Source organism: Salvelinus sp. IW2-2015, linkage group LG36 (genome assembly GCF_002910315.2).
Source record: "Salvelinus sp. IW2-2015 linkage group LG36, ASM291031v2, whole genome shotgun sequence".
Taxonomy (NCBI): domain Eukaryota; kingdom Metazoa; phylum Chordata; class Actinopteri; order Salmoniformes; family Salmonidae; genus Salvelinus; species Salvelinus sp. IW2-2015.
Window position 1 is genome coordinate 10,258,119 of NC_036875.1, and position 26,527 is coordinate 10,284,645.

The window sequence follows — 26,527 nt, forward strand, 5'->3', positions numbered from 1 at the left end:
CACATTATTCATTTGATTCAACATTTTACTGATTGTATTATTCAATTTATTGACAATGACTATGATTAATTAATGACAATTAAAAGCAGCAACTTGTTAAAAATAAGACACCAGAAGCCCCCATATCATTCTGCATCAATGATAGCTTTCACAATTAAAAAGATATGAGCAAAGTCACATTGTAAAAGCTTGCACATGTGTAACTTCAAGTGAAAATGTAAGGCTGATTTATTCAATCCAACTACCACAGATACATGGAGCTGCATGCATTTGTTTTGATTCTTTTCGCAAACCAATTCTTGTAGTTACCATATTATTACATTGATTCTTCATCCTCTGAACTTTCGGCCACAGATCGAGCGTGTTCAGCATAGTCAAAGGCAGGTAACTGGATACCCAGCTCGCTCCACTTGTTGACGTTCTTCCTCTTTTCATCATACGTCACCAGGAAGTTCTTGACGTGAAGACAAGGACACTCGATTCCACGGTAGAGCATCATTGAACCCCATCTCTGCGGGAAGAAATCGATGTGAGTGAACATTTGGCTTTGTAACATGCACTTACAGTAGATATAGATTGAAATGTTTGAATATCTATTCAGGGATTGACATTAAGGGTTGCCCTATTGCCTTGGGAAAATGAACTAAGCAGTCACGCAAGTTGAGCCTGCTCTGAAAACAACCAAACAGAAAGAATTCTAGTAGCCTAAAACGGATCACTTGGGTTTCTCCCAATTGTTTAAGTGAAAGACAGACACTTTTTGGCATTTATGGCAGTCGGGCAAGTTGAGCCTGCTCTGAGAATCTTTTACTGATAACAACCAAAATACAATCATTCCACTACCGATCTTTCTGATTCCTCCCATATGTATAGGTATAAAGTAGGTCATATATGGCTCTCCTGCATGTAAAAAGCAAATGTACATTTTTAGGCAAATCTTCAGGCAACCCCAAAAAAATACTCCTTACTTGCTAGATTGGCAAGTGCCTTTCAAACTTTAATGTCAATTGTTGTCTATTATAGGTCAACACCAACATCTTTCTCTCTTTACAGAATTAGGACAGGGCATAGGCCTACCTGTCCACAGTCTTTGCATGCTATGAAACCATTGGTCTCGTAGTCCAGTAGCCTCTTAACAAGTGAGGTGTTTTCTCTTTGAATGAAAAGTTCCCTGCAAAAGAGAGAACAGACATTGTTTCAATAATAACTTACATCTGTGGTTGAGGGGCTATATGTAGACTCAAGGCAAGCATTTTAAAATGTGAATATAGGGGTTTGGGGTATATCTTTTAGTTTTCTAATGCTAGAACGTGTGTACAACACATCTTTACCAACAACCGTGTACTGTATATTAGGCTACAAACTGGCACAGGTTGGGTTACTTTGACAAGAGGACAGCTGTTTGCAGCAGCACATACTTAAATTGGGGTGTGACGTTGACTCTGTGCATATTTTCAATGATTTCAACATCTTCCCCAGAGCAGACTGGTTTGTTGCAGCTTCTACAACTAAACTTCACTTTGGACGGGCTCTCCTTTTTCATTCCTTTCTGCTTCTTCTTGGTTGTTCGCACTCTTTCCTCCATGATCGCCTGAATCTGGAATTCTTCAATCTTGCAACAAACAATTAAAGCGCAATTAGTATATCTTTTTTTGTGTGTTGTTGAAGTTACTCAACTAGGTTTAAGAAATCAAATCTTAAACTATATTTCATTTAGTATCAAGCTGGCAGTTAAGAGTTGAGAGGAGACTTACCCTCTTTTCATATTCCTCTTGATCTAATTTCTTGACTTTATCGATAGCTTTGCTCATCATCTTCTCACGGTACTCGTTGACACTCTCTCGTTCAGCGACCCCAGAACCCTCCCCCGCCACTAAAGTATAACTACTGTCCTCAGCTCTGCCTCTGCCTCGGGCCTACAAGACACAAACACAGTAAACATGTTCTCATTAAACCATGGCAGTGAGCGATTGAAGTCATGCGAACAGCATGATAATGCGGATTGAGTTATACAGTGAATACATTGTCTGCTAACCAGTGAATACTATTTATTTGGCGAGTTAGCAGAGAGTTAGCAGACGATACAGAATCTAAGTTCATAGTTCTTAGTTAATAATGTGGATATTGACTAATAATGACATGTTTTTGACAAAGCCAGTTAACCTCGAAATCACTGACCTGAATCATAGCGATCTCATTGGTCACAAGCTCATATCGTATCACAAAGTTACATGCTGCTATGTCCAGACCCTCTTCAGCCACTGTCGTTGCAATCAGTAAGTTGATCTCCGCATTCTGAAACTTGTTCAAAACATCCCTTTGTTCTGCCTGAAAAACACAAACGTGGGCAAAATATATTATTCAATACAATGTAATTAAGCACAACTTTACACAGCAGAAGATGTATGACAGTGTGCATTAGTCAAACAAAGATGAACCAATTTGATGTAATACTACTGTCATCCACTTAAGTACATTTTCACAGTGAATGTTTTCAAAGTAATCTATTTAAGTAAAAAAGCAGACTTGGCTGACAGCCAGCCTTTGTAAAATGTGAAACAGTGCACTCACAGCGGTCATTGGTTTCACAACACTCTGGCCTCCTCCTCCAATCACATGGCAAGCTTTTACTCCGACTTCCTCGAACTTGGAGTTCTCCTGAACCCATTGAGCTAATGCGATGGCACTGCGACGGGTCTTTGTGAAAATGATCCCTCTAGCCTTTTCTCTAGATGTAAACTCATGCAGGATTTTGGTTCTCAGCTTAGCTAGGCTATTATTTTCATACTGGGGAAGCTTAGCCAACTCCTGCAGTTTCACTTTGCTATCTGCAAGAAATTAGATTTTGAAGAAAGACGTGAATAATAAACTCCCAGATATCTATGTAGGGCTACATTACAATGTACTAAAAACATTAGATGTACAGTAAGCTAGCTACCTTTAAAGAGTGTGAAAAGGAATCTTTCTGTGTCGGTCTTAATGATGGCCTCCTCGTCCTCTGGGGCCACTTTCTTCTTCAGCTCCTCGTCAAAGTATTTGTCCAGGAAGCTGAAGGCATCCCACATGCGGATGGTTTTGCCTAGGTACAGGGCCTCGTTGTACTGCCGTAGATGCTCAGCACAAACTCGCACTTTTTGATTCTCCTCTTTTGCAGCTGTAGGAAAACATCGATACAAAGCTTGTACACTGAACAAAAATATAAATGCAACAATTTCAAATATTTTACTGACTTACAGTTCATATAAGCAAATCAGTCAGTTCAAATAAATAAATGAGGCCCTAATCTATAGATTTCACGASTAGGAATACAGATATGTATCTGCTGTTCACAGATACATTAAAAAAGGTTGTGGATCAGAAAACTAGTCAGTATCTGGTGTGACCACCCTTTGCCTCATGCAGCGCGACACATCTCCTTCGCATAGAGTTGATCAGGCTGTTGATTGTGGCCTGTGCAATGTTGTCCCACTCCTCTTCAATGGCTGTGCGAAGTTGCTGGATATTCTGGGAACTGGAACACACTGTCGTACACGTCGATCCAGTGCATCCCAAGCGTGCTCAATGAGTGACATGTCTTGTGAGTATGCTGGGCATGGAAGAACTACAACATTTCTGCTTCCAGGAATTGTGTCCTTGCGACATGAGATGTCCATTATCATGCTGAAACATGAGTTAATGGCGGTGGATGAATGGCACGACAATGGGCCTCAGGATCTCGTTACGACGCAGAACTGCAGTCAGGTCAAGACCCTGGTGAGGACGACGAGCCAGCAGATGAGCTTCCCTGAGATGGTTTCTGACAGTTTGTGCAGAAATTCTTTGGTTGTACAAACTCACAGTTTCATCAGCTGTCCGGGTGGCTGGTTTCAGACGCAGGTAAAGAAGCCGGCTGTGGAGGTCCTGGACTGGCGTAGTTACACATGGTCGGCGGTTGTGAGATCGGTTGAACGTTTTATGGTAGAGAAATTAACATTGAATTCTCTGGCAACAGCTCTGGTGGACATTCCTGCAGTAAGCATGCCACTTGTATGCTCCCTCAAAACTTACATTTACATTTAAGTCATTTAGCAGACGCTCTTATCCAGAGCGACTTACAAGTTGGTGCATTCACCTTATGATATCCAGTGGAACAACCACTTTACAATAGTGAACTTGAGACATCTGTTGCATTGTGTTGTGACAAAAATGCTAATTTTAAGTGACCTTTTATTGTCCACAGCACAAGGTGCACCTGTGTAATGATCATGCTGTTTAATCCGCTTCTTGATATGCCACACCTGTCAGGTGGATGGATTATCTTGGCATCGGAGAAATGCTCACTAACAGGGATGTAAACAAATTTGTGCACAAAATTTGAGAGAAATACGCTTTTTGTGCATCTGGAAAGTTTCTGGGATCTTTTATTTCAGCTCATGAAACATGGGACCAACACTTTACATGCTGCATTTATATTTTTGTTCAGTATACTTTTGGGGTATAACAGGGTGTCTATTATTCAGTTATGAAACTTGGTATAGAGAATGGATGAAATATATTTAGATTACGCCTCTTATTAGTAGGCCTCCAGTACAAAAGAACATGAAAATAAATGTGTTCCCTCACCATTTTGTTCTTTCTGGACCACCCACTGCTCATAGTTCTGGGTGCCTAGGTCGCAGGTAGGGTTCAGTTCAGCATGGATGTGAATGGCATTCATGATTCCTTTGATAACATCGCCAAAGGGATCCTGACAAGAGAGAATTAAACAGATGTAAGCACATAAATACATTTACACACTTCAAAAACTCAGGATAATGTATATATATTATTTCATGAAAATCCACATCTCTTTCTACTGGGAATTTAAAAAAAAGAGTACCTCTTTTCTCTCTTCGGCAGTGGCAATTTTTTTGTGCGGTTCTTTTTTGTTTTCCCCAAGGTTCCCCGTCATTATTTTGTATGCGTCCAAGTTTGCGCAGATCTACAAAAGACAGAACATGAATTGAACCAATGAGCAAAAACATCAAAACAAATACGATGAGGTTTATTAGAAACCACTTGCCTCTGTAATAAAGATCAGTCACAATGCTTAGCAATGCAATACTGTACTTCCAAAGTAGTGTTCTATTAATCAATCACACAGTATATTCATTGGTGGAAAAAGTACCCAATTGTCATACTTGAGTAAAAGTAAAGATACCTTAGTAGAAAATTACTCAAGTAAAAGTGAAAGTCAGCCTGTAAAATACTACTTGATTAGAAATCTAAAAGATTTTGGTTTTAAATATACTTAAGTATCAAAAGTAAATGTATAAATAATTTCACATTCCTTATATTAAGCAAACCAGACGGCACTATTTGATTTTTTAAAATGTATTTACGGATAGCCAGGGGCACACTCCAACACTCAGACACCATTTACAAACGAAGCACTTGTGTTTAGTGAGTCCACCAGATAAGAGGCAGTAGGGATGACCGGGGATGGTCTCTTAATAAGTGCATGAATTGGACCATTTTCCTGTCCTGCTAAGCATTCAAAATGTAAAGAGTACTTTTGGCTGCCAGGGRAAATGTATGGAGTAAAAAGTACAGGAATGGAGTAAAAGTTGTCAAAAATATAAATAGTAAAGTATAGACACCCCCAAAAATCGACTTAAGTAGTACTTTAAAGTATTTTTACTTAAGTACTTTACACCACTGAGTATATTAAAATAAAATAACAATAAAAATAACAACATCTATTTTGCATCACCACTTCAGTGTGACCCGTTGAGAGTTAAAACCAAAAGCTGTTTCCAATATTTTCCTGTATGGTGAAAAAAAGTTTTTATTTAACTAGGCAAGTCAGTTAAGAGCAAATTCTTATTTACAATGATGGCCTACACCGACCAAACCCGGACGACGCTTGGCCAATTGTGCACCGCCCTATGGGACTCCCAATCACGGCTGGTTGTGATACAGCCTGGATTTGAACCAGGGTGTCTGTAGTGACGCCTCTAGCACTGAGATGCAGTGCCTTAGACTGCTGCACCACTCAGGAGCCCAACGTAGGCATGGTTAAAAAAGGCATGGTGAGGTTTACGGCTGCCTGGAGTGCGGAGGCCATGTGGAACATTGGAAACAGCTTGGCTGAGCAGGGGTGAGCACTGAGCAGAGTAGTAACTGAATGAGGGAGGAACAAAGGGCGGGTGGGGCTTGACAGGGAGGGAGGAAAGTGCTTAATGAAAAGAGGAAGGGCAAGAATGAGAATGACGAGGGTGTGTGTYTAGAGAGAGAATGARAAAGAAGGAGAGAGAAAAAAAGAGATGTAGCCTAGTAGTGTATGTTATTTACTCGTAGAATGTGCTCCTCTGCTTTATCAATTTTCTTGGCTCCCCCGACGCCGGGTGAGGCGGTCAAGCCTAGGATCTGTGGGATGGCCAATGTATCCTTCTGCTCTTTCTTTAACTTGGCGTTCTTGTGCTTCTGCTTGAGGTAGCGGATCATGATGTGGTTATAGACTCCTCCCTTCTGTGTGTGGTGGCACTCGTCGATCACAATCAGTGACAAATCTACATGGCAGAAACAAGGAGCAAATACACTCAATGCGATTGTTGGAAGACAAAATGAAACATATTGGTTTAATGTAAGAACGTGTCATATAATGGATATAGGAGACAGCTAGTGTACATTTCAAATGAAACATTCCTGCGGTTACTCGTTCAACAATCTAAAACCGTCTGACCCTCATAGACCCTAGAAAAGCTTCCGCCCAGGCCAGATTGGTCTGCTGATCACTGTCTCCTCTAAAGTCCGATTTTCCCATTACATTGTGCCGTGGGTCTGGTTATATTGCTGTAGGGCTCCTAGGAACAATAGTTGGCTCTAGCCTTACTACCTGTATTACACATTCCCTTTGTTTTATCTCCCATAATGCTAGTGCTGTAAATATACTTAAGTGGCTTATTGACACCCACAAATTACACCCTCCCTGGTCTGGCTCTATGTCTGAGGCCCTCCCACATTAACCACTACATTTCTAGAAAGTCTACGATGCATTTTCCACCACACTGCATGACTGCTGTGTCGCTAGAGTCCATTTCTCAGAAAGGTTTAAATGTGAATTTCACAGCACTGAGAGACGTGTGATGAGGTATGAACATCCACAAATGCAACTTTAAACAGAAGTGCTATAATTCCCTTCCCCAGTGGGCATAAGAGTCTGGAGTGGAACATTCAGTCTGATGCAGTGACAGAGGCTCTCATGTGAATTTGATCAGCCACACACTGATGGCTTGAACAGACGTGTGGCCTGGAAAGCAGCAGAAAAAACCTAACCCTCTCAGGCGTTTCAACAAACAGCATATGTTACACTGAGGGATATTCCACCTTGGACTGGCGAGTGCCAGCAAGAGCAAGCAGGAGAGCCGGAAGCAACTGACTGACAAGAACCTGTCAAATTAATTCTCAGAGGGAACACATCCTGTTTACTTTCCATTCCAATTCCAAACCCCGCTAACGTCCATAGCTGTGGCCAGCAAACTGACTTTGGACTAAGGCGGAGATAAAACCCATGGTCAAAGTTTTACATAAACATGCCTAGCTTACTGTAGATATGTTTCCCATTAACATTACTCCCATCCCAGATTTAGTCATTAGGAAACTCAGTTCAAGAAAATGATGTCAAACCTGAAAGTTTAATCCCATCGTCATCTCCACTGTGAGCCCTTTCCAAGTAGTTCTCCAGAATCTGGGCTGTACAGATGATGATATCGTTTTTCTGGACAATGTCTGTGAAGGAAATTTTGAGCTGGGAGTCCCCACTGASCCTCTCAACTTTGTATTTGTTTTTAAGGAACTTCCAGAACTCTGTGGAGTAATGTTGCTCTACCAGGGGCACCTGAAGGAGAACATATCATTATTAGAAAGACTAGAGGTTATTCACATTCAATATGTCAGTATGCACTTAGCTGGTGCATATGCACAGTTCTTTCTGTTTGAAAGTACAACTACTTATGAACAGAGGTAATACATTTTTTTGTTTAGACTGACAAATTGGATGTGTGTTACAATAATGGGTGCAACAAGATGACATATTTCGTGTTTTTTAGTTTGGGAAGGTACTCAAGTTATTTCTACTTCAATGAAGATGCATATCATGTTGTGTGTTTTATTGAATACATTTCTCAAATTGGATCGGGAAAAAGAACACTAAGTAACTTCATAACACAGTCATACGTGTAGGGGTGTGCATCGTTTATATGCAGTGCTTGACTTGGGCAGGAGCTCACTGGAGCTGAGTACGGCCACCTACATTTTTCTACTGCTGGACTTCCTGCACCTCATATAATATTAGCTCAAAAGTACTGTGAAGCTCCTGCACTTAAATATTATCAGTACCGGCACCCAAAATGAGTACCAGCATACCCTACATGCGAACCGTGCTAGATGTGATATGACAATGGTTTTTCCAATATAGAAAAATAGCATGGGAATGACTGCCAAACTGATTGTTGTTAAGTGGTGTATTTTATTACTCTTAAAGAAATGATTTGTGTTGAGTAGAGACTAACTGTGTCATGCCCAGTACTGTACTGTGCTAGCAGCTTTCTTTGTGATCTCTATAGGCCTAGCTACAGTATGTGACAATACACACACATACAGTACAGACAGGTTGTGTGCACGGGACATTGTATGGGAAACTGGAGTACCTTGTTAACCAAGACAACCACTTTCCCTGGTCGGCCCTCTTTCCTCCTGCTGTCCAGATGTTCTTTGGTAATATAGACAGCAACTCTGGTTTTACCACTTCCTGTTGGGAGGCATATGATGATGTTTTTTCCCTCCAAGGCGGGCCTGGCCACATCCATCTGATAATCTCGAAGAACAATGACAGCTTTTGGGGAGCTTTCTGTAGCAGCGGCAATGCAGCCTGTAGAGGAGAGGAGAGAGGTTCAGATCACAACTGTTGTCCACATCAGCACCCTGAAAATCCTTATTAATCCCATCTACTCCCCTTCACCAACATTGACTGAAGTGGATTTAACAAGTGACATATAAGGGATCATAGCTTTCACCTGGATTCACCTGGTCAGTCTATGTCATGGAAAAAGCAGGTGTGCTTACATGTACAACTACAAGGAAAACATTTTAATCTCCCTACGCATACATTGTATGTTAGAGGTCTCTCGTCTGAAGTATCATGATTAAATTGGACTCCTGCAACACAATTCAACGGAGAGATATGGTGTCCTAAACTCAATAGAAAACAGACAGTGAACTTTGTGCTCTCCTGGTCTTTTATCAGCAAATCCCTGACTTATTAGAGAGGAGATTCCACCATGGTTAATGCCATGTCAATAAGATATGAATCCCACACAGAGTGTTTTTCCGCCTGATGGAGAAAGCAGAATGCAATATACTGTATTTTAATGAAGTACTCCCAATGTCTTCTTTAAGCCGCAGAGCACACATGCCACTGGTTTATGGAAACGCACCATAACCCCATATGTATTGGATCTGCTCACATCAGGCATTCTGCCCAACGTTCAGAGTAGCTAAATAAATAAAAAATCCCCAACATGTGGCTGAATATGGTGACTCACGGTCTTGATAGCAGAGTAATGTAAGCAAGATTGAGAGTAACTCAAAATAAAGGCGATACAAACAGACACACAGTGGTGTCAGGAGCTGTCCGCTTCGGTGTGTTAGGCTTCACCTGGCCGAGGCCTCCTGCCGAGGCCTCCTGCCCCGAAACATTGACGTCCAATGACTCATCACTCCGCATCATCATCATGATGTCACAGACCCCTTGTGGCGGATTCATGGCATAAATATCAATTGGCTGATTTATAAAAAGCCTATTAAAGTGAACTAATCAGTCACATTTTTTATGTGAGGTGAGAAAACTAAAAGTTTTGCCTCTAAAAGGGCAAATTCCTTCATACTTAAATTGATGTCAAGCGTGTGAAACATGTGGACCCAAGGCATCACTGTCTAACATACAGTACCAGTACCTACTCATTCCAGGGTTTTTCTTTATTTGACTATTTCTTACATTGTAGGATAGTAGTGAAGACATCACAACTATGAAATAAATATGGAATCATGTAGTAACCAAAAAAAGTGTTAAATAAATCAAAATAGATTTAACATTTTAGATTCTTCAAAGTAGCCACCCTTTGCCTTGATGAAAGCTTTGCACACTCTTGGCATATTACTGAATCATAACCATGTAACAACATCCAACTCTTCCTTTAGTCCCTATATGGACTCTAAATTGCATGCGTTTGCAATTGGGAGCTTTGGCTATGCTCCGTCCTCTTTAACCTGTGTGAGGCTTGTCATGATACACATGGAACATATTCTCTGAGCCAAATAGGATAGGCTCTAGGAACTCTTCCATTCAAACTTGTCTCTCATTCCATTTCTCTCTCACCCAAACTATGGATTCTCCTCCAATCGGAAAAAACAATTGAACGTTCCTTTCATTCTATCATATTCAAAATGTTAACTAAAGTACAAGCAACAATGCTTATTATAAYTTTACTATAATTACAAATTCATCTAATGATTTTCAGGGATCTGAATTATTCATCAGCGCAACACCTGGTTTTGAAAGTCTATTGATCGAGGTCCTGACAGATATTATGGAATGTTTTAAATGTGTAAAACAATGAAGAGAGCTTTCAAAGAATGTAATGAGAACATGATGCAATATAAGACTAACATCACAGCAGGTTGAGAAGAAACAACAATAACTTTTCAGGAAATTTGACTGAGTGAGCAACTTGAGGTAAACGTATGAAAGGAATAGCAGACTGGATTTCATTGCACATTTGGCCTTCATTTGAGCAAGCTTTGCAAGCTCCCTCTCCTTCTCCTACATAGTTCGAGCATTCAATCACTCATTCCCAAAAGTGTTCAACTGATTCCACCATTATCGTTTCAAGATGAATGCTAACAGACACAGTGCAAGTGCTGCTAACTTAATCCAAAACTGCAGACTGCAGACTAGAGTGAGGGATGATTAGAACTCCCCTTCAAGTGTGACTTTGATGGTTCCCCATTTTGTACATGGTGGAGGAGTTGAGTAGGACTATATTTGTGATTGACTGATGACTCGCAACACTTCAAACTGTTTTAAAAAGAGCCTCTGCTATGAATCTAACATGTAATCCAACTGCATTATTTTCTAAGGTAATGTCAGATACAGTTTATAACTTTTGTTCAAAGAATRATTAGGGGTTGAGCTATTTTCCAAAAATTGCTGCATATGAAACAGAACAGGAGAAGGTGAATTAAATATTACCTGGCATTGAGAGATCCAAGCTATTTTCCGGTTTCCCATTTTCCATGGGTTCTTCTGTGCCACTATATAGGTCTAAAAATATCAAACAATAATTATTTACACAACTGACGTGCTAATAATTTTCAAATGTTAAAGTCATCCATCTCAATGTGATAATTTCAGCTTAATGTGTTAAAATTTGTTTACACAGATTTTATAYTGCACAAAATATAAATGCAACATGTAAAGTGTTGGTCGCATGTTTCATGAGCWGAAATAAAAGATCCCAGATATTTTCCATACGCACAAAAAGATAATCCATCCACCTGACAGATGCGGCATATCAAGAAGCTGATTAAACAGCATGATCATTGTGCTGGGGACAATAAAAGGCCACTCTAAAATGTGCAGTTTTGTCACACAACACAATGACACAGATGTCTTAAGTTGAGGGAGCATGCTGACTGCAGGAATGTCCACCAGAGCTGTTGCCAGAGAACCTTATGTTAATTTCTCTACCATAAGCCGCCTCCAACGCCATTTTAGAGAATTTGGCAGTATGTCCAACCGGCCTCACAACCACGTGTAACCATGCCAGCCCAGGACCGCCACATCCGGCTTCTTCACCTGCGGTATCGTCTGAGACCAGCCACCATGACAGCTGATGAAACTGAGAAGTATTTCTGTCTGTAATAAAGCCCTTTTGTGGGGAAACACTCATTCTGATTGGCTGGGTCTGGCTCCCAAGTGGGTGGGCCTATGCCCTTGCAGGTCCACCCATGGCTGCACCCCAGCCCAGTCATGTGAAATCCATAGATTATATGAACTATAACTCAGTAAAATTGTTGCATGTTGCGTTTATATTTTTGTTCAGTATAAATACTGTACAGTTGAAGTCGGAAGTTTACATACACCTTAGCCAAATACATTTAAACTCAGTTTTTCACAATTCCTGACACTTAATCCAAGTAAAAATTCCCTGTTTTAGGTCAGTTAGGATCACCAYTTTAGTTTAAGAATGTGAAATGTCAGAATAATAGTAGTTTGTAAAATAAGAAATTTGTGGAGTGGTTGAAAAACGAGTTTTAATGACTCCAACCTAAGCGTATGTAAACTTCCGACTTCAACTGAATTTACTGCTTTGAACTAGTACTGCTTCAGTGTTTCAAAAATGTGTCTCCAATGCACCTTCCTCTAGCACTCTACTTATTTATCCTTAAAGGTTGAATATCCAACCGGGGCCCGTATTCATAAAGCGTCTCAGAGGAGTGCTGACCTATGAACAGCCCCCCCCAGTGTCCATTCAATATAATCTAAAATGCAAAACTGACCCCAGATCAGCACTCCTACTATGAGACGCTTTATGGACAAAAGGCCCARCACTACAACCTTGACTATCATGATCAATGCTGTTAAGGTCAGTAAAAGGGTATGACTGTGTTATATTGCACCTGCAGTTTCTGAGTCAGCCTCTGAAGGTTCATCCAGATGCATGCTGGTCACACTGCTTTCCAATGTCTCCTGCTCTGGGAGAAAAGAGTTCCCCGCTGCTTCTACAGGACCCTCCTYCACCATGTGATCCACATTCCCTGGAGCTTCATTCACAGCCATCAGGACACCTGGCTCATCTGGTGTATTGATCATGTTATAAATTATATCATGATGAGAAAAAGACAGGGATAGGCTAGTCAATATTTACAACTTATTCAAAGCTACTATTCAAGTTCAAAGGAGCATGGTTTAGGATGAAGGACAATATATGGGCAATCTATGAATTCTTACCTATCAAGTTATCACCAGTTGACTCCCCTGTCAATTCTTTAAACAGGTACTTGTGTTCAGTGAACTGTAAGGACTTCAAGAAGATGGAGAACCATCCGGGCGGGAATCTCACGATTCTCCTGAGTAGTTCACGAGCACCACCCATATTTCCTCGGTTTTGACATTCAGCTAAAATCTAAAACAGAAATAGAATGGGTTAAATATAGGCTAATGTAAGAGTTATGTACTCACATCAAAGCTGCAGTGCAGTTAGTGGCATTAGTCTGCCCTCATCTGGTCCAGAGATATATTACATAAATACACTAAGCGGACAGTGTATTAGGTACACCCATCTAGTACCGGGATGTATCCCCCTTTGCCCCAGAACAGCTTGAATTCTTCGGGACAGTAAAACATTGCTGAATTGTTATCAAGAGACGTAACGTGTGCTAGGAAAACATTCCCCACACCATTACGCCACCAGCCTGTACCATTGACACCAGGCAGGATGGGGCCATGGACTCATGCTGTTTTATGCCAAATCCTGACTCTGCCATCCACATGACGCAACAGGAACCAGGATTCCTTGGACCAGGCAATCTTTTTCCACTCCTCAACTGTCCAGTGTTAGTGATAGCTGCCCACGGGAGCCGCTTCTTCTTGTTTTTATTTGATAGGAGTGGATTCCGGTGTGGTTGTCTGCTGCAATAGCCCACCCGTGACAAGGACCGACGTGTTGTGCATTCAGAGATGCCGTTCTGTACACTGTTGTACACTGCACCATTATTTGCCTGTTTGGGGCCCGCATGTCATCTTGACGATTTTTGCCATTCTCCTTCTGGCACTGACAATTATAYCACACTCAAAAATTATTTTCTGATTGTCTATGCTATTAAAATGTGGGTGAAAAGGGAAACAAATAATAAATTCTGAGTTTTTAGGAGGCCAAGGACACGGTCTACCAGTGTCCTAGCTAGCTGTGTACCGGTGTCCTCCTAGCTAGCTAACACACAGTGTCCTTCTCTCCCACCTGCCCTTGTTAGCAGAACAGTGCCTGACAGGTGAGGGCGAAGGACAATGTCCGTGTCCTAGCTATCATTAGCTTGCTAGCTACATATCCCGCCTGCTGTGCACCGTAGTTCTCACTAGCTGGCACACAGTGTCCTTTGCTCCCGTCTGCTGAACACCTGCCCTCAGCGTTGTTAACAGAATTKTGGGAAAACAGTGCTTGACAGGCGGGGGACGAAGGACACTGTCTACCGGTGTCCTAGCTATCGCTAGCTAGCTACCTCTCCCGCCTGCTGTGTACTGGAGTTAGCTACCGGCGTTGTCGCCCCGCCTTTTCTTCTGTGGAATTTATCGGCGGTTGGCATCCAACGTTACCGAGCATTACCATACTGGTGCATTACTGTACTGGAGCGCCCCCGCCTCCCACCTGTGTACCGAGAAGAGTGCAATTGCGTTGCTGCATGTGGGATAAATCCATTTGAAATCAATCACTTTTTTACAGCACCCCTTTTGATTTGAACGAAAACATCCATACATACAGTGCCCTCAGAAAGAATTCACACCCCTTGACTACCCCCCCCCCCCAAAACTGTGTTACAGCCTGCATTTAAAATTGATTAACTTTGTGCCACTGATCTACACACAATAATATGTGGATTATTTTTTAGCTACTAGCTAGTACAACGGTAGACAGTGTTTTCCTGCAGTACTGTTAACGACGGCATGTGTTCGGCAGGCATTAGCGAAGGACMCTGGGTGCTAGGTAACTAACTACACAGCAGGTGGGATAGGTAGCTATCTAGCTAATGATAGATAGGACACCGGCAGTGTGTCCTATCTATCCCCCGCCTGTTGGCACTGTTTTCCCGCAGTTCTATTAACGTCGGCGAGGGCAGGTGTTCGGCAGGTGGGAGCGAAGGACACTGTGTGCTAGCTAGCTAGATAGTTATCTCTAGAAGGATTCCGGTACACAGCAGGAGGGTAGCGGGGGTGACACCGGTAGCTTAACAAGGTCTCACTGCAGAATTAGACATTCATTCACGTTCTCCAAAAGTGACATTTCAAAGTGTTTTTGTTGCTCCTGCTGCTCTGTATCATTTAATTTCTCCAAAGGTCAAATAGAAGAAAAAAAATAATATAATATATAATATAAATATAATATAAAAATTAAAACCAGTGTCCACGACTGGGATCGAACACGAAACCTTCTGATCCAGAGTCATGGGATTGTTGCTCCTGCTGCACTCTATCGTTCCATTTCTCAAAATGTCAAATTTTAAGGGTTAAGTTGAGGCACTAATTCCGAATGGTTAAGATATGGGTTTGGGATAGGGTTAAAACATTCCGTTTCGGCACTCATTCCAAATGGTTAAGATATGGGTTTGGGATAGGGTTAAGATATGGGTTTGGGATAGGGTTAAAACAACCTTTTGGACCAGAGCAATGGGATTATGTCTGTAATATTTGTGTTGTGGAGAAATGATCAGGCAGGAGACGGGATTACAGTTAGTTTACCTTTAGTCAAACCTCTCGTGCTCTACAGTTCCCGGGCACACTAGTGCGCATGTGMATTTCCTATTAGGTGTAGTAACGTAACACTGTCGTAATACATCACCGCKTAGTAACAGCATAGTAACTAATATAAACAGATGTAGATCCCAGATACTACACTCCTCCCCCATAGTTTTCAACTCCCAGAGAACAAGGTAAATATGTTAGGGAACTACTAATGCAATATCTGAACAATGCATTCTTAACATTTTTCAACTACTGGGTTGAAGCAGACTTTTCAGAGCCCAGCACAAATCCAGGGGATTATTCTGCCCCGAAGATGGAGTTTGTGTCCTAATAACTAACCCAGGTAATGTCCGTTTTCTTTCCTTTTATCTAGGACATATTAAAGTGTTTGTTTGTTTTACTGTCTGTTACCTTAAACAGTTCAACTCACAGGTCAAGCTTTTGAGGTGCCCTTCGCTGTCGAATAGGATATCTCCGCTCCTCCTGGGCTTCCGGTAGTGGGCCAGGTTCGGGTGGAAGGTCAGGCKCTGTCTCTCCCGTACGTCCACAGTCAGGAGAATAGTCCTGGGGGTCGTTATTGTTCTCTCGGAGTGTCTCTGCTGGGGCGTTGGACCGTAGCAGATGATCCACATGAACGTTGACCTGGCGATGACCAATTTGGACTTGGTAAGTCAAAGGTCCTTTGCGTTGCAAGATCACACCTGAGTTCCACAGGCTCTTGGGGTGTCTGAAATCACGTACCATCACCCTCTCTCCCTCTTTGAATTCTCTGACAGTCTTTGAGTGTCTGTCATGAGCTTTCTTCTGCTGTAGCTGGTGCTTTGCCACAGTGCTTGACAAGTCTGGTTTCAACAATGTCAGGCGGGTACGTGGTTGGCGTCTCAGAAACAGTTCAGCTGGTGTACATTCCGTTACTGTGTGTGGTGTGTTACGGTAAGTAAACAGGAAMCGCGGAAGCCTTTGGTGGGTGGGCACAGACTGAACCTCGAGTCTAGTCCAGGCCTTCTTAAAGGTTTGCACGGCTCTCTCCGCTGCTCCGTTTGATGCCGGATGGTAAGGTGGTGACAGGATGTGCCTTACTCCATTGTTCTTGAGAAACATTTCAAAATCTTTTGACGTGAAARGAGGGCCATTGTCCRATACGAGCTCCTTGACTAGTCCAAAGGATGCGAACAGGTGTCTGAGAAGATTGATGGTCTTCTCAGCTGTGGTCAGTTGAGTAGGGAACACTTCCATCCACTTGGAATGGACATCGACGACAACAAGGAAATGTTGCTTGTCAATCTCGGCGTAATCCACATGGATGCGTTCCCAAGGTGTCGCAGCCCAGGACCATGGATGAAGAGGTGCAGCAGCAGGCTTGTTGCGAACAGCTTCACAAGGTGAGCAGTGGCCTACATGCTGTTGAATGTCCTGATCCAGTCCAGGCCACCACAGATAACTGCGAGCGAGTGCTTTCATTCGAGTGATCCCTGGATGTCCCTCATGCAGGTCAGATAGCAGTCTTCTCTGGAATTTGTGAGGTACCACCACCCTTGATCCCCACAGAACACATCCTTGATCAGTGGACAACTGGTCTTTCTTGTCGATGAATGGACGAAGGTTATCGTCATTTACGAAGTTTGGCCAACCTCCTAATGTTAAGTCCAAGACTTTGGAAAGCACTGGATCTTTCCTTGTTTYCTCTGCTATGTCTGAAGCAGATATGGGCAGTTCGTCAATGAGAGAGATCTGGAAGACTGCTCTATCATCTTCACTGTCGGAGTCACTATTGCATGGTAGTCTTGATAGTGCATCTGCATTTGCGTGATCACTGGATCGTCTGTACTCAATCTCGTAGTCGTAGGCTAACAATATCAGAGCCCAACGTTGCATTCGAAGTGCAGCAAGGGTTGGTATAGCTGATTTTGGTCCAAGGATGGCCAACAGAGGCTTGTGATCTGTCAGCAGTTGGAACTTCCTTCCGTACAGGTATTTGTGAAACTTCTTCACTCCGAATATTATGCTCAGGCTTCCTTCTCAATTTGAGCATAATTTTCTCACTTGGTGACAGAGTCCGTGATGCAAATGCAATAGGGTGTTCTTCACCTGACGATAAACATGTGAGATGACGGCTCCTACTCCGTATGGAGATGCATCACACGCGAGTCTCAGCTTCATCTCTGGTTGTAGTGGGCAAGCCACTTGCTCTTTAGCAAACGCTGTTTGCAAGTCTTGAATGCTTCTTCGCATTGCGGGGACCAATTCGACTTTGTATCGGCCTGCAGCAGTTGGTGAAGCGGATGCAACAATTGTGGACAAGTTTGCCACAAACTTTCCGTAATAGTTCAGGAGCCCCAAAAATGACCTCAGCTCTGTATATTGTGGTGCTGGTGCGTTTACAATTGCTTCCACCTTGCTGGTTGGTTGCAGGCCTTGTGCATCAATCATGTATCCGAGATACTCCACTGAGTCCTGGAGGAACTCACACTTGCGTCGTTTCATTCTCACTCCGTATTTCTCCAGTCTTGACATCACTTGTCCAGCACTACCAGGTGCTCTCCAAGGGTTGGTGCTGACACGAGGATGTCGTCCATGAAGCACACAACGTTGTCTATACCGTCCAAATCTGATCCATTGTTGTTGGAATATCGCTGGAGCTGTTGAGATTCCATAGGCCAAGCGATTGAATCTGAATAGCCCCTTGTGTGTATTGATGTCAGATACTGTTCTGACTCCGGATCCAGCTTCAGTTGCTGATAAGCAATGCCAGGTCCAGCTTACTGAAAACCTTCCACCAGCTAGAGTGGAAAACAGATCTTCAGCGTTTGGTAGTGGATATTCCTCTGGTAGTATGCAGCGATTTACTGTGACCTTGTAGTCACCGCACATCTTGACGGTCTGTCTTTCTTGGGACTACAACAATCGGAGCGGCCCAGTCGCTCCTCGCTACTTCGTGATTATGTTATTCTTCTGTAGACGGTCCAGTTCCTTCTCTACCGCTTCCTTAAGAGCATAGGGAACTGGACGTGGTTTGTGAAAGATAGGCTTGGTTCCTTTGCACTCTGACTTTGCTGTGAAGTCTTGTATTTCGCCGTAGCCATCTTGAAAAGTTCTTTGTGCTTCTCCAGCATGTTAGTGAGTGTAGCCTGACTCACTGGTTTGTCCTTTCTCAGACTGAAGATCCCCCAGTTCAACTTGATCTTTTGTACAGTTCTGCCTAGCAAGGCTGATTTTCTCCTTTAACAATGACAAGCGGTAGCGTCCACTCCTTCCCCTCATACCGGACTGGTACCTGGATCTGCCCTAACACAGGAATAGTGTCACCAGTGTATGAAGAAAGGCGGATGGACGCTGATGAGAGGCACTTTCAGTTTTTCTTTGTAGAGTCTCTCTGGAACCAGAGATACAGACGCTCCGGTGTCCAGCTTCATTTACCGGTTTTCCCGCTAACTCCATTTGAGATAGATTCCATTTTTGTTTGAGCTGTGTACACGTGGACAGTTCCAATACTGTTCAGTAGTACCTTCCTCTTCTTTGCTGCGTGCTGACACTTTGTGCGCTCTTGCTGTGCGTTTTTGAGGCTTTACACACTTTCTGTAAATGTCCAACCTTTCCACAATTGTGGCACTTTACATTTGAATCGACATTCACTGTGCTGATGATTATCCCCCACATCTGTAGCAACTTGGCTTAGACCTTTGAGATGTGGGCTGCTTTGTTCTTGGTAACCTTGAGACGGGACTGAGAAAAGTTGACTTTTGTGAGCCTTTTTCACCACGTGCATCATGACCTTGTGAACACCTTTCTGACGTTCTGCATATCGATAGCTCAATAGTATCCCTGTGGCAAGCTCGAGTCCAAGTGCGATATCACACGGCTTTCCGAAAGTCAGGTCCTTCTCTGACAGAAGCCTTCTGTATATGCTTCACCTGTGAGACCACATACAAACTTGTCTCGAAGAGCATCATCAAGAAATTGTGCAAACTCACATGTACTTGCCAGCCTTTTCAAAGCAAGGATGTAGTCAGCCACGGTTTCCCCTTGACTCTGGTGACGTTTTAAAATCTGAAACGTTCTGCAATGAGAATTGCTTAGGCTTAAATGCCTTGAAAGAGTTTCAGTCAGTTCTGCATAGTTCAACTCAACTGCTTTTATTGGTTCAATTAGACCTTTCAGCAATCCATACTCAGTTGGACCCAAACACTGAGAAATACATCTGCTTTCTTTCATCCTTGATTCATTTGCAGCCAGCCAACGCTCAAAACGCTCCAAATAGGAATCAAAATCCTCTTTTGTAGCCTCAAACTCTGGTACTCGACCAAGTTGCCATTTTCACAGTTAATTGTTCAGTTTCCTTATTCCTTGTATTCCTTAATTTTCCTCTAATTCTTCATTTCAGAAGTTTCTGCAATTACTTCGTTCACTGCACTCATTTGTAATAATGTACACACCGTGTTACTTCCTTCCTTTTTTTCTTTCTTCCTTGACAATATTTCTCCACTGAGATACGCCTAATTTCAATGGTTCAATGAGTTTTTAAAAATGTATTTAACCACCAGAGGGCAGTGTCGCTATTCTGGACTCCAATAGTCTTGCTACTTGGCAGCTCCTGAACACTGTACCTGCTAGCATGCTTAGCCTTTTTTTACTGGCAAAAAAAATAAAAAATAACTGACGAATTACATAATTATTTTGATTCATTACTCACGCAACATTCTCCCTTCAAGCAATGTCCGTTAAAGAAGTTTAATCACCTCGTCCCACTTATATATATTGTGTTTGGAGAAATGATCAGGCAGGAGACGGAGTACAGTTAGTTTACCTTTAGTCAAACCTCTCTGCTCTACAGTCCCGGGCACACTAGTGCGCATGTGCATTCCTATTAGGTGTAGTAACGTAACACTGTCGTAATACATCACCGCTTAGTAACAGCATAGTAACTAATATAAACAGATGTAGATCCCAGATACTACAATGTCCATCCACCACCCACAACACTCTTGTTACAGAAATCCCCCTGCCGAGGGCACTGTGGGACTAATTTCCAGCGTGTTTTGTTGTTGTTTATGTGTGGCTGGAGCTGCGCTGACTGACTCTCACCAAACCTCACCCTTTCTTGCCTTCACATGAGAGATCAATATCACCTCCAGCTCATGGCTTCAGCCAATCGGAACAATAGCCATATGTCGCACCCCTGTGCACGCTCTAGCCATGCAGTCTCTCTAGGCCCGGATTGGCTTTGCAAATCATACTTTACAAATATCTATTCGGGTCTGTGTATTTATCTCCTGTATAGCATATTTATTATATCTGTTTCTGTCCATTACAGAACCATACCCATGTATATACACATTTACATACCCATGTTTATCTTCTCCTGTGTGTGAGTAAAGTTCATGTAAGGTAACTTTTAGTCTGATTTATTCCCCTCTAACCAAGGGGTGTCAGTGACTCACAAAACAGTAAAATACATAGAGCCGGATCGCTCTCTTTCAACTCTAGCAAAACCTAAGCCTACTTGATGGTAATTGTGCTCACTGTTGCCCCTAGGGTCCGGTTTTGAAGTCATTTCCCAACATCCTCAGTACATCGATAAACGTCCAATTTCGACGTCAATCTTGAACGACCTGAATGGGTAGTTAGTTAAAAACTCAGATAATACTGTTATTTCCTTTTTGACCCACATTTTAAATCGCACAGACAACCAGGGGAAATCCAGAATATTGCCATGCAGGAATGCCCTGATTGCGAGCCGAAATTGTACATTTAGGTCATCATTAATAATCTGATTTAATAAGAGTTAAAACATTTTTTATTGATTTATTTAACCAGGCAAGTCAGTTATGAACACATTCTTATTTACAATGACGGCCTACCCCGGCCAAACCCCGGACGACTCACATACAACTACTTACAATTTCACGGTCCTCTGTGGTGAGAATACCTTTAGCAAAACAGTCCGAGCAAACATCAGTAGTCTTCATCCCCAAAAGACTTGGCGACAGAAGTTCAATTAGTCTGACGCAGTTGTCATTCTCTGCCTCCAGAGCAGGACATGGAGGGCTATCCTCCACGTAGGTGGCCGCATGTTTACAACCCCCAGCTGACAGTGCATCCACAAACTCCCTGAACCAACCGTTCGGAAGTGGCCGGATCCTGATGATTGTATCAATAAGTAGATCCGCTGCCTTTAGATTGCTCTCTTTTCTCGCCTTAGTTCGGATCAAGTCCTTGTTGTCATTGTCTAAGAAGTTCAGGTGATCCAGTACAAACTCGACTTCAATGAGTTTCCGCAGCCTAGGTCTGAWGTCCTCAATCAGACTGATGTTGGCGGTGTTATCTTTGTCAGCGGCCATCGATCAGGTTGATCAGAGATATACACGAAATGCCTGGTCACATCGAAGTCCSGAGTCACGTAGACAAGCACACGGAGGAGTAGGCTAACTGCAGTGCAAATAGTTAAATCAACATACGCCAATCGAGATTCTATTCCCGTCAATGCAAACACTTTCAGTTTCGTTTCTCCCTCTGCAGTCTGGTTTCCACCAGTTACCACAGCCACAAAGTCAAAATATTAACGACAACTAAAATTTGCTATTTAGTCTTATTTTAAGGTTAGAGTTAGGCATAAGTTAAGCAGTGTGGTTWGGTTTAAAATAACATTTTAAGAAGATACATTGTAGAAATAGGCGAGGTTTATTTATWTATTTTTATTAACAACAAATCAATACAGGAAGTACATGTGGGAACACAAGTATATATGAATAATATACAATGGACAATTGGGCTAGGGGCGGGGCTAGYGGGTACAATATCACATTACACAAGGACCTTAAGGGACATACATACACTTATAATTCTAACAGCTTTTTTGTTAGTAGAGTATTTAATTGTCTTAAAATACAGTTMMATTTATTTTTGTAAGGTAAGAAAATKTACATTTGTGAATAGGAAATTTGGCCAAAAGAATAATGAAATTAATTACATARAAATGTTTCAGCTTATTTCTATSGTAGGTAAAGATTCCAAGCAGTACATCTCTCCATAGGCGAGGTTTATTACTTTGTGGCTGTGGAAACTAGTGACGACACTGCAGTCTCGAGGAAGCACTGCCGTATAATTGCCTACCACTAGAGCAATGTATTGATAAAAAAACGAGCTGTTGASTACTAAACTTCCAATAAATGGAACGATTGAGGAACACCGGTGTGRTTTTTAGCAAAGGGAAGGGAACGCCTCCAACCAAGGCGCATGAATACAGGAGCAAACTGAAGTGAATAGGAAATTCAGCAACACTTGATAAAGTGCTTCATTATTATATGTAAAAAAAGAACGCATTTCGGTTTCATAACTTTCATCAAGACTTTACAGATAGAAAAGTGAAGATGGCTTTTATACATTTCAAAACAGCCACCTATGGATTCAGGGACCAATCAAAATACAAAACAAACCAGCCTGGTCTCAGAGCATTTCGTATTATTCTATTMATAAATTCTGAGACASTYGATTTAGTATGATATAATGTTTGGTATGGTTAAGTAAAAAAGATGGGTGGGTGTATATCGCAAACATCTAGCAACCCAAAGGTTGTGAGTTAAATTCTCATCATGGACAACTTTAGAATTTTAGCTAATTCAATTACTTACTACTTTTTAGCTACTTTGTTCCTACTTAGCATGTTAGCTAACTCTAACCTTAACCCTTTTAGCTAACCTTTCCCCTAACCTTAACTCTTTAACTTAACTCCTAAACTTAAGCCTAACCCCTAGCCTAGCTAATGTTAGCGAGCTAACTAACGTTAKCCACCTAGCTAGAATTTGTAACATATCATACCTTTTGCAAATTCTTAACATATTGTACGTTTTGCAAATTCGTAACATATCATACGAAACGGGTGATGAACATCGTCGAGCACAGTGTATGTCTCCAGGGCTCGGTCTCCATTGTGAAGTAAGACCTTCATGACCTTTAGCATTACTTTCTATGATCGGTTGGGTCTGTCCAAGTATASCTTGGTCTTAGGGACACTCACCATGAGCCTGCTTTTCTGGTTTTCCTGTATGGTGTCATGAAAGATCGTTAGGTGCTGCTCTTTACATGTCTTGCAAGGTCGTCTGAGGGTGCAAGCATTAGCTTTGTGGGATCGTCCAGCTTTTYTTTCTCCGTCCTTTATCCACTTGAYAATCTGTCCTGTGTTACGCTTCTTGAACTCTTTACATGAGTTGAGAAAGGGTTCTTTATTGTCACAGTGGGGACAGTATGGCTTGGGTTTGGATTTCTCCTTGGATTGAGCAGGCTCCTTGGGGTTTGGATCTCCACTTGCGTTGAAAAAGATTTAAGCAGATTTCTCCTTCTGTCTCGTGAAGGCATGGTGGTCTTTCTTGAATGGCTTAGGCATATCACATTGACAGAGKGCTGCGGCTCTGCTTAATATGCGCTTAGCCTGGGATTTCTTCTGCAACCAGGCTGCCAAGTTGTGCAGGGTGTACKTCTGGTCCGTGCCAGTCCTGAGGATGCCGCGATCGAAGCAGTACTCAATTAATTCATCCCGGTAGCTCTGTRGCATCTTGCTCAAGAGCCGGTCGATGTTGGATCCAATCTGAGCTCATAGCCGTTCTGCCCCTCAAGGGTCCTGAGCATGCCTACCAGAGTGGATAGACAGTACCGGCCGTACTTGTCCTGCAGGGCTTGTAAGGCAGCAGTGTAAGGTCTCGTGTTGTGCATGTATGCCTTAGTGAGCTGGACTGCACTCTGTAGTTTCAGGTGGGCCATGAGCACTTGATACTTATATATGATGAGGCAATCAGCTTATCCATGCCAGGTGGCGGAGCAGGCTCCGGGTAGGGTGCCATCTGTCCCGGGGCAGGATAATGTGCATCTGGACTGGGATTAGGCACGTTCAAACCTGGATGGAAGCCTGGTGTTGCTGGAACTGGATAAGGSATGCTTTGTCCCGCAGGTAAGTAGGGTTCACCTGGAACAGGGTATGGTGTAAATCCTGGTGCAGGATGTGTCGATGGTGCTGACGGAGATGGTAGCATCGCGACTAGCTCTTAGAAAACTTTGCAGTATTTCGTTTTCTATGTACTATTTTTTACATTATTAGCTCAGGAAATGTTTTGTGTCATTACATACAGCTGGGAAGAACTATTGGATATTAGAGCGGCGGTAACTCACCAGGACTACCAGCATTATGACCAGGAATACGACTTCCTTGGAGCAGATCCTTTGTTCACTCTCCCCAGAGCAATTGAAATTATTCAGGAGGCCGACCCCAAACATCATCGGTGGAGGAGAGGCACTCGTTCGAATTAGGAGGCGCGCACACCACCCACCGCTTCCGAGTATATTACTCGCTAATGTTCATTCTTTGGATAAGAAAGCTGATGACCTTAGAGCAAAGATTTCTTTCCAGGGAGACATCGAGGCCTGTAACATACTTTGTTTCACGGAAACATGGCTCTCTCGGGATACTCTGTCGGAGTCAGTAAAGCCAGCAGGATTCTCAGTACATCGCGCAGACAGGAATAAATATCTCTCTGGGAAGCAGAAGGGCAAGGGGGGGAGGTGTTTCAAGATGGTATAATTCTAGGAACAAACAGGAACTCAAGTCATTTTGTTCACCCGACCTAGAATACCTCACAATTAAATGCCGACCATATTATCTCCCAAGAGAATTCTCCTCCGTYGTCTCGCCACGGCCGTTTACATCCCACCTCAAGCCGAAACCTCGACGGCCCTCAAAGAACTTCCCTGGACTTTATGCAAAYCGGTAACCACATATCCTGAGGCTGCATTTATTATAGCTGGGTATTTTAACAACGCAAATCTGAGGACTAGGCTGCCAAAATTCTATCAAGATATTGACTGTTCTACTCGCGCTACTAAGACTCTCGACCATTGTTATTCAAACTTCCGGGATGCTTACAAGGCCCTCYCCCGCCCTCCTTTCGGCAAACCTGACCACGACTCCATCTTGCTCCTCCCATCCTATAGGCAGAAACTCAAATAGGAAGTGCCTGTGCTTTGTACTTTTCAACGCTGGTCTGACCGATCAGAATCCACGCTTCACAATTGTTTTGATCACGTGGACTGGGATATGTTCCGGGTAGCGTGCAAAATTAATCTAGATGCATACACGGATACGGTGACTGAGTTCATAAGGAAGTGTATAGGAGATGTAGTACCCACTGTGACTATTAAAACCTACCCTAACCAGAAACCGTGGATAGATGGTAGCATTCACTGTACCGTGGATAGATGGTAGCATTCAACTGAAAGCATGAACCACCACATTTAACAATGGCAAGGTGACTGGTAATATGGCAGAATATAAACAGTGTAGTTATTCACTCCGCAAGGCAATCAAACAAGCTAAACGTCAGTATAGAGATAAAGTGAGTCGCAAATCAACGGCTTAGACACAAGACGTATGTGGCAGGGCCTCAGACAATCACAGACTACAAAAGGAAAACCAGTCACGTCGCCGAGACTGACGTCTTGCTTCTGGACTGGCTAAATACATTCTTTGCAAGCTTTGAGGATAACACAGGGCAACCGACGCGGCCCGCTACCAAGGACTGTGGGCTCTCCTTCTCCATGACTAACATGAGTAAAACTTTTAAACGTGTTAACCCTCACAAGGCTGCCGGTCCAGATGGCATCCCCAGCCACATCCTCAGAGCATGCGCAGACCAGGTGGCTGGTGTGGTTACAGGCATATTCAGTCTCTCCATATCCCAGTCTGCTGTCCCCACAWGTTTCAAGATGGCCACCATTGTTCCTGTACCCAAGAAGGCRAAGGTAACTGAACTTAATGACTATCGCCCCGTAGCACTCACCTCTGTCATCGTAAAGTGCTTTGAGAATCTAGTCAAGGATCATAATCACCTCTACCTTACCTGCCACCCGAGACCCATTTCAATTAGCTTACTGCCCCAATAAATCCACAGATGATGCAATCGCCATCACTTTGCACACTGCCCTCTCCCATCTGGACAAGAGGAATAC

General features: G+C 42.7%; 1 protein-coding gene across 1 annotated transcript; it reads right to left on the reverse strand.

Moving 5' to 3' along the window:
* Positions 1-299: 299 nt before the first annotated feature.
* ifih1 (interferon induced with helicase C domain 1) lies at positions 300-22,039 on the reverse strand. Its single transcript, XM_023981083.2, has 16 exons — positions 21,433-22,039; positions 13,031-13,205; positions 12,700-12,876; positions 11,270-11,341; positions 8,670-8,890; positions 7,648-7,858; positions 6,313-6,530; positions 4,859-4,960; positions 4,603-4,726; positions 2,939-3,154; positions 2,572-2,828; positions 2,179-2,328; positions 1,755-1,916; positions 1,419-1,612; positions 1,078-1,171; positions 300-511 (listed from the first exon to the last, which is right to left on the reverse strand). The coding sequence occupies exons 1-16, from the start codon at positions 21,871-21,873 to the stop codon at positions 317-319; spliced, it is 3,009 nt and encodes a 1,002-aa protein (XP_023836851.1). The 5' UTR covers positions 21,874-22,039; the 3' UTR covers positions 300-316.
* Positions 22,040-26,527: the final 4,488 nt, after the last annotated feature.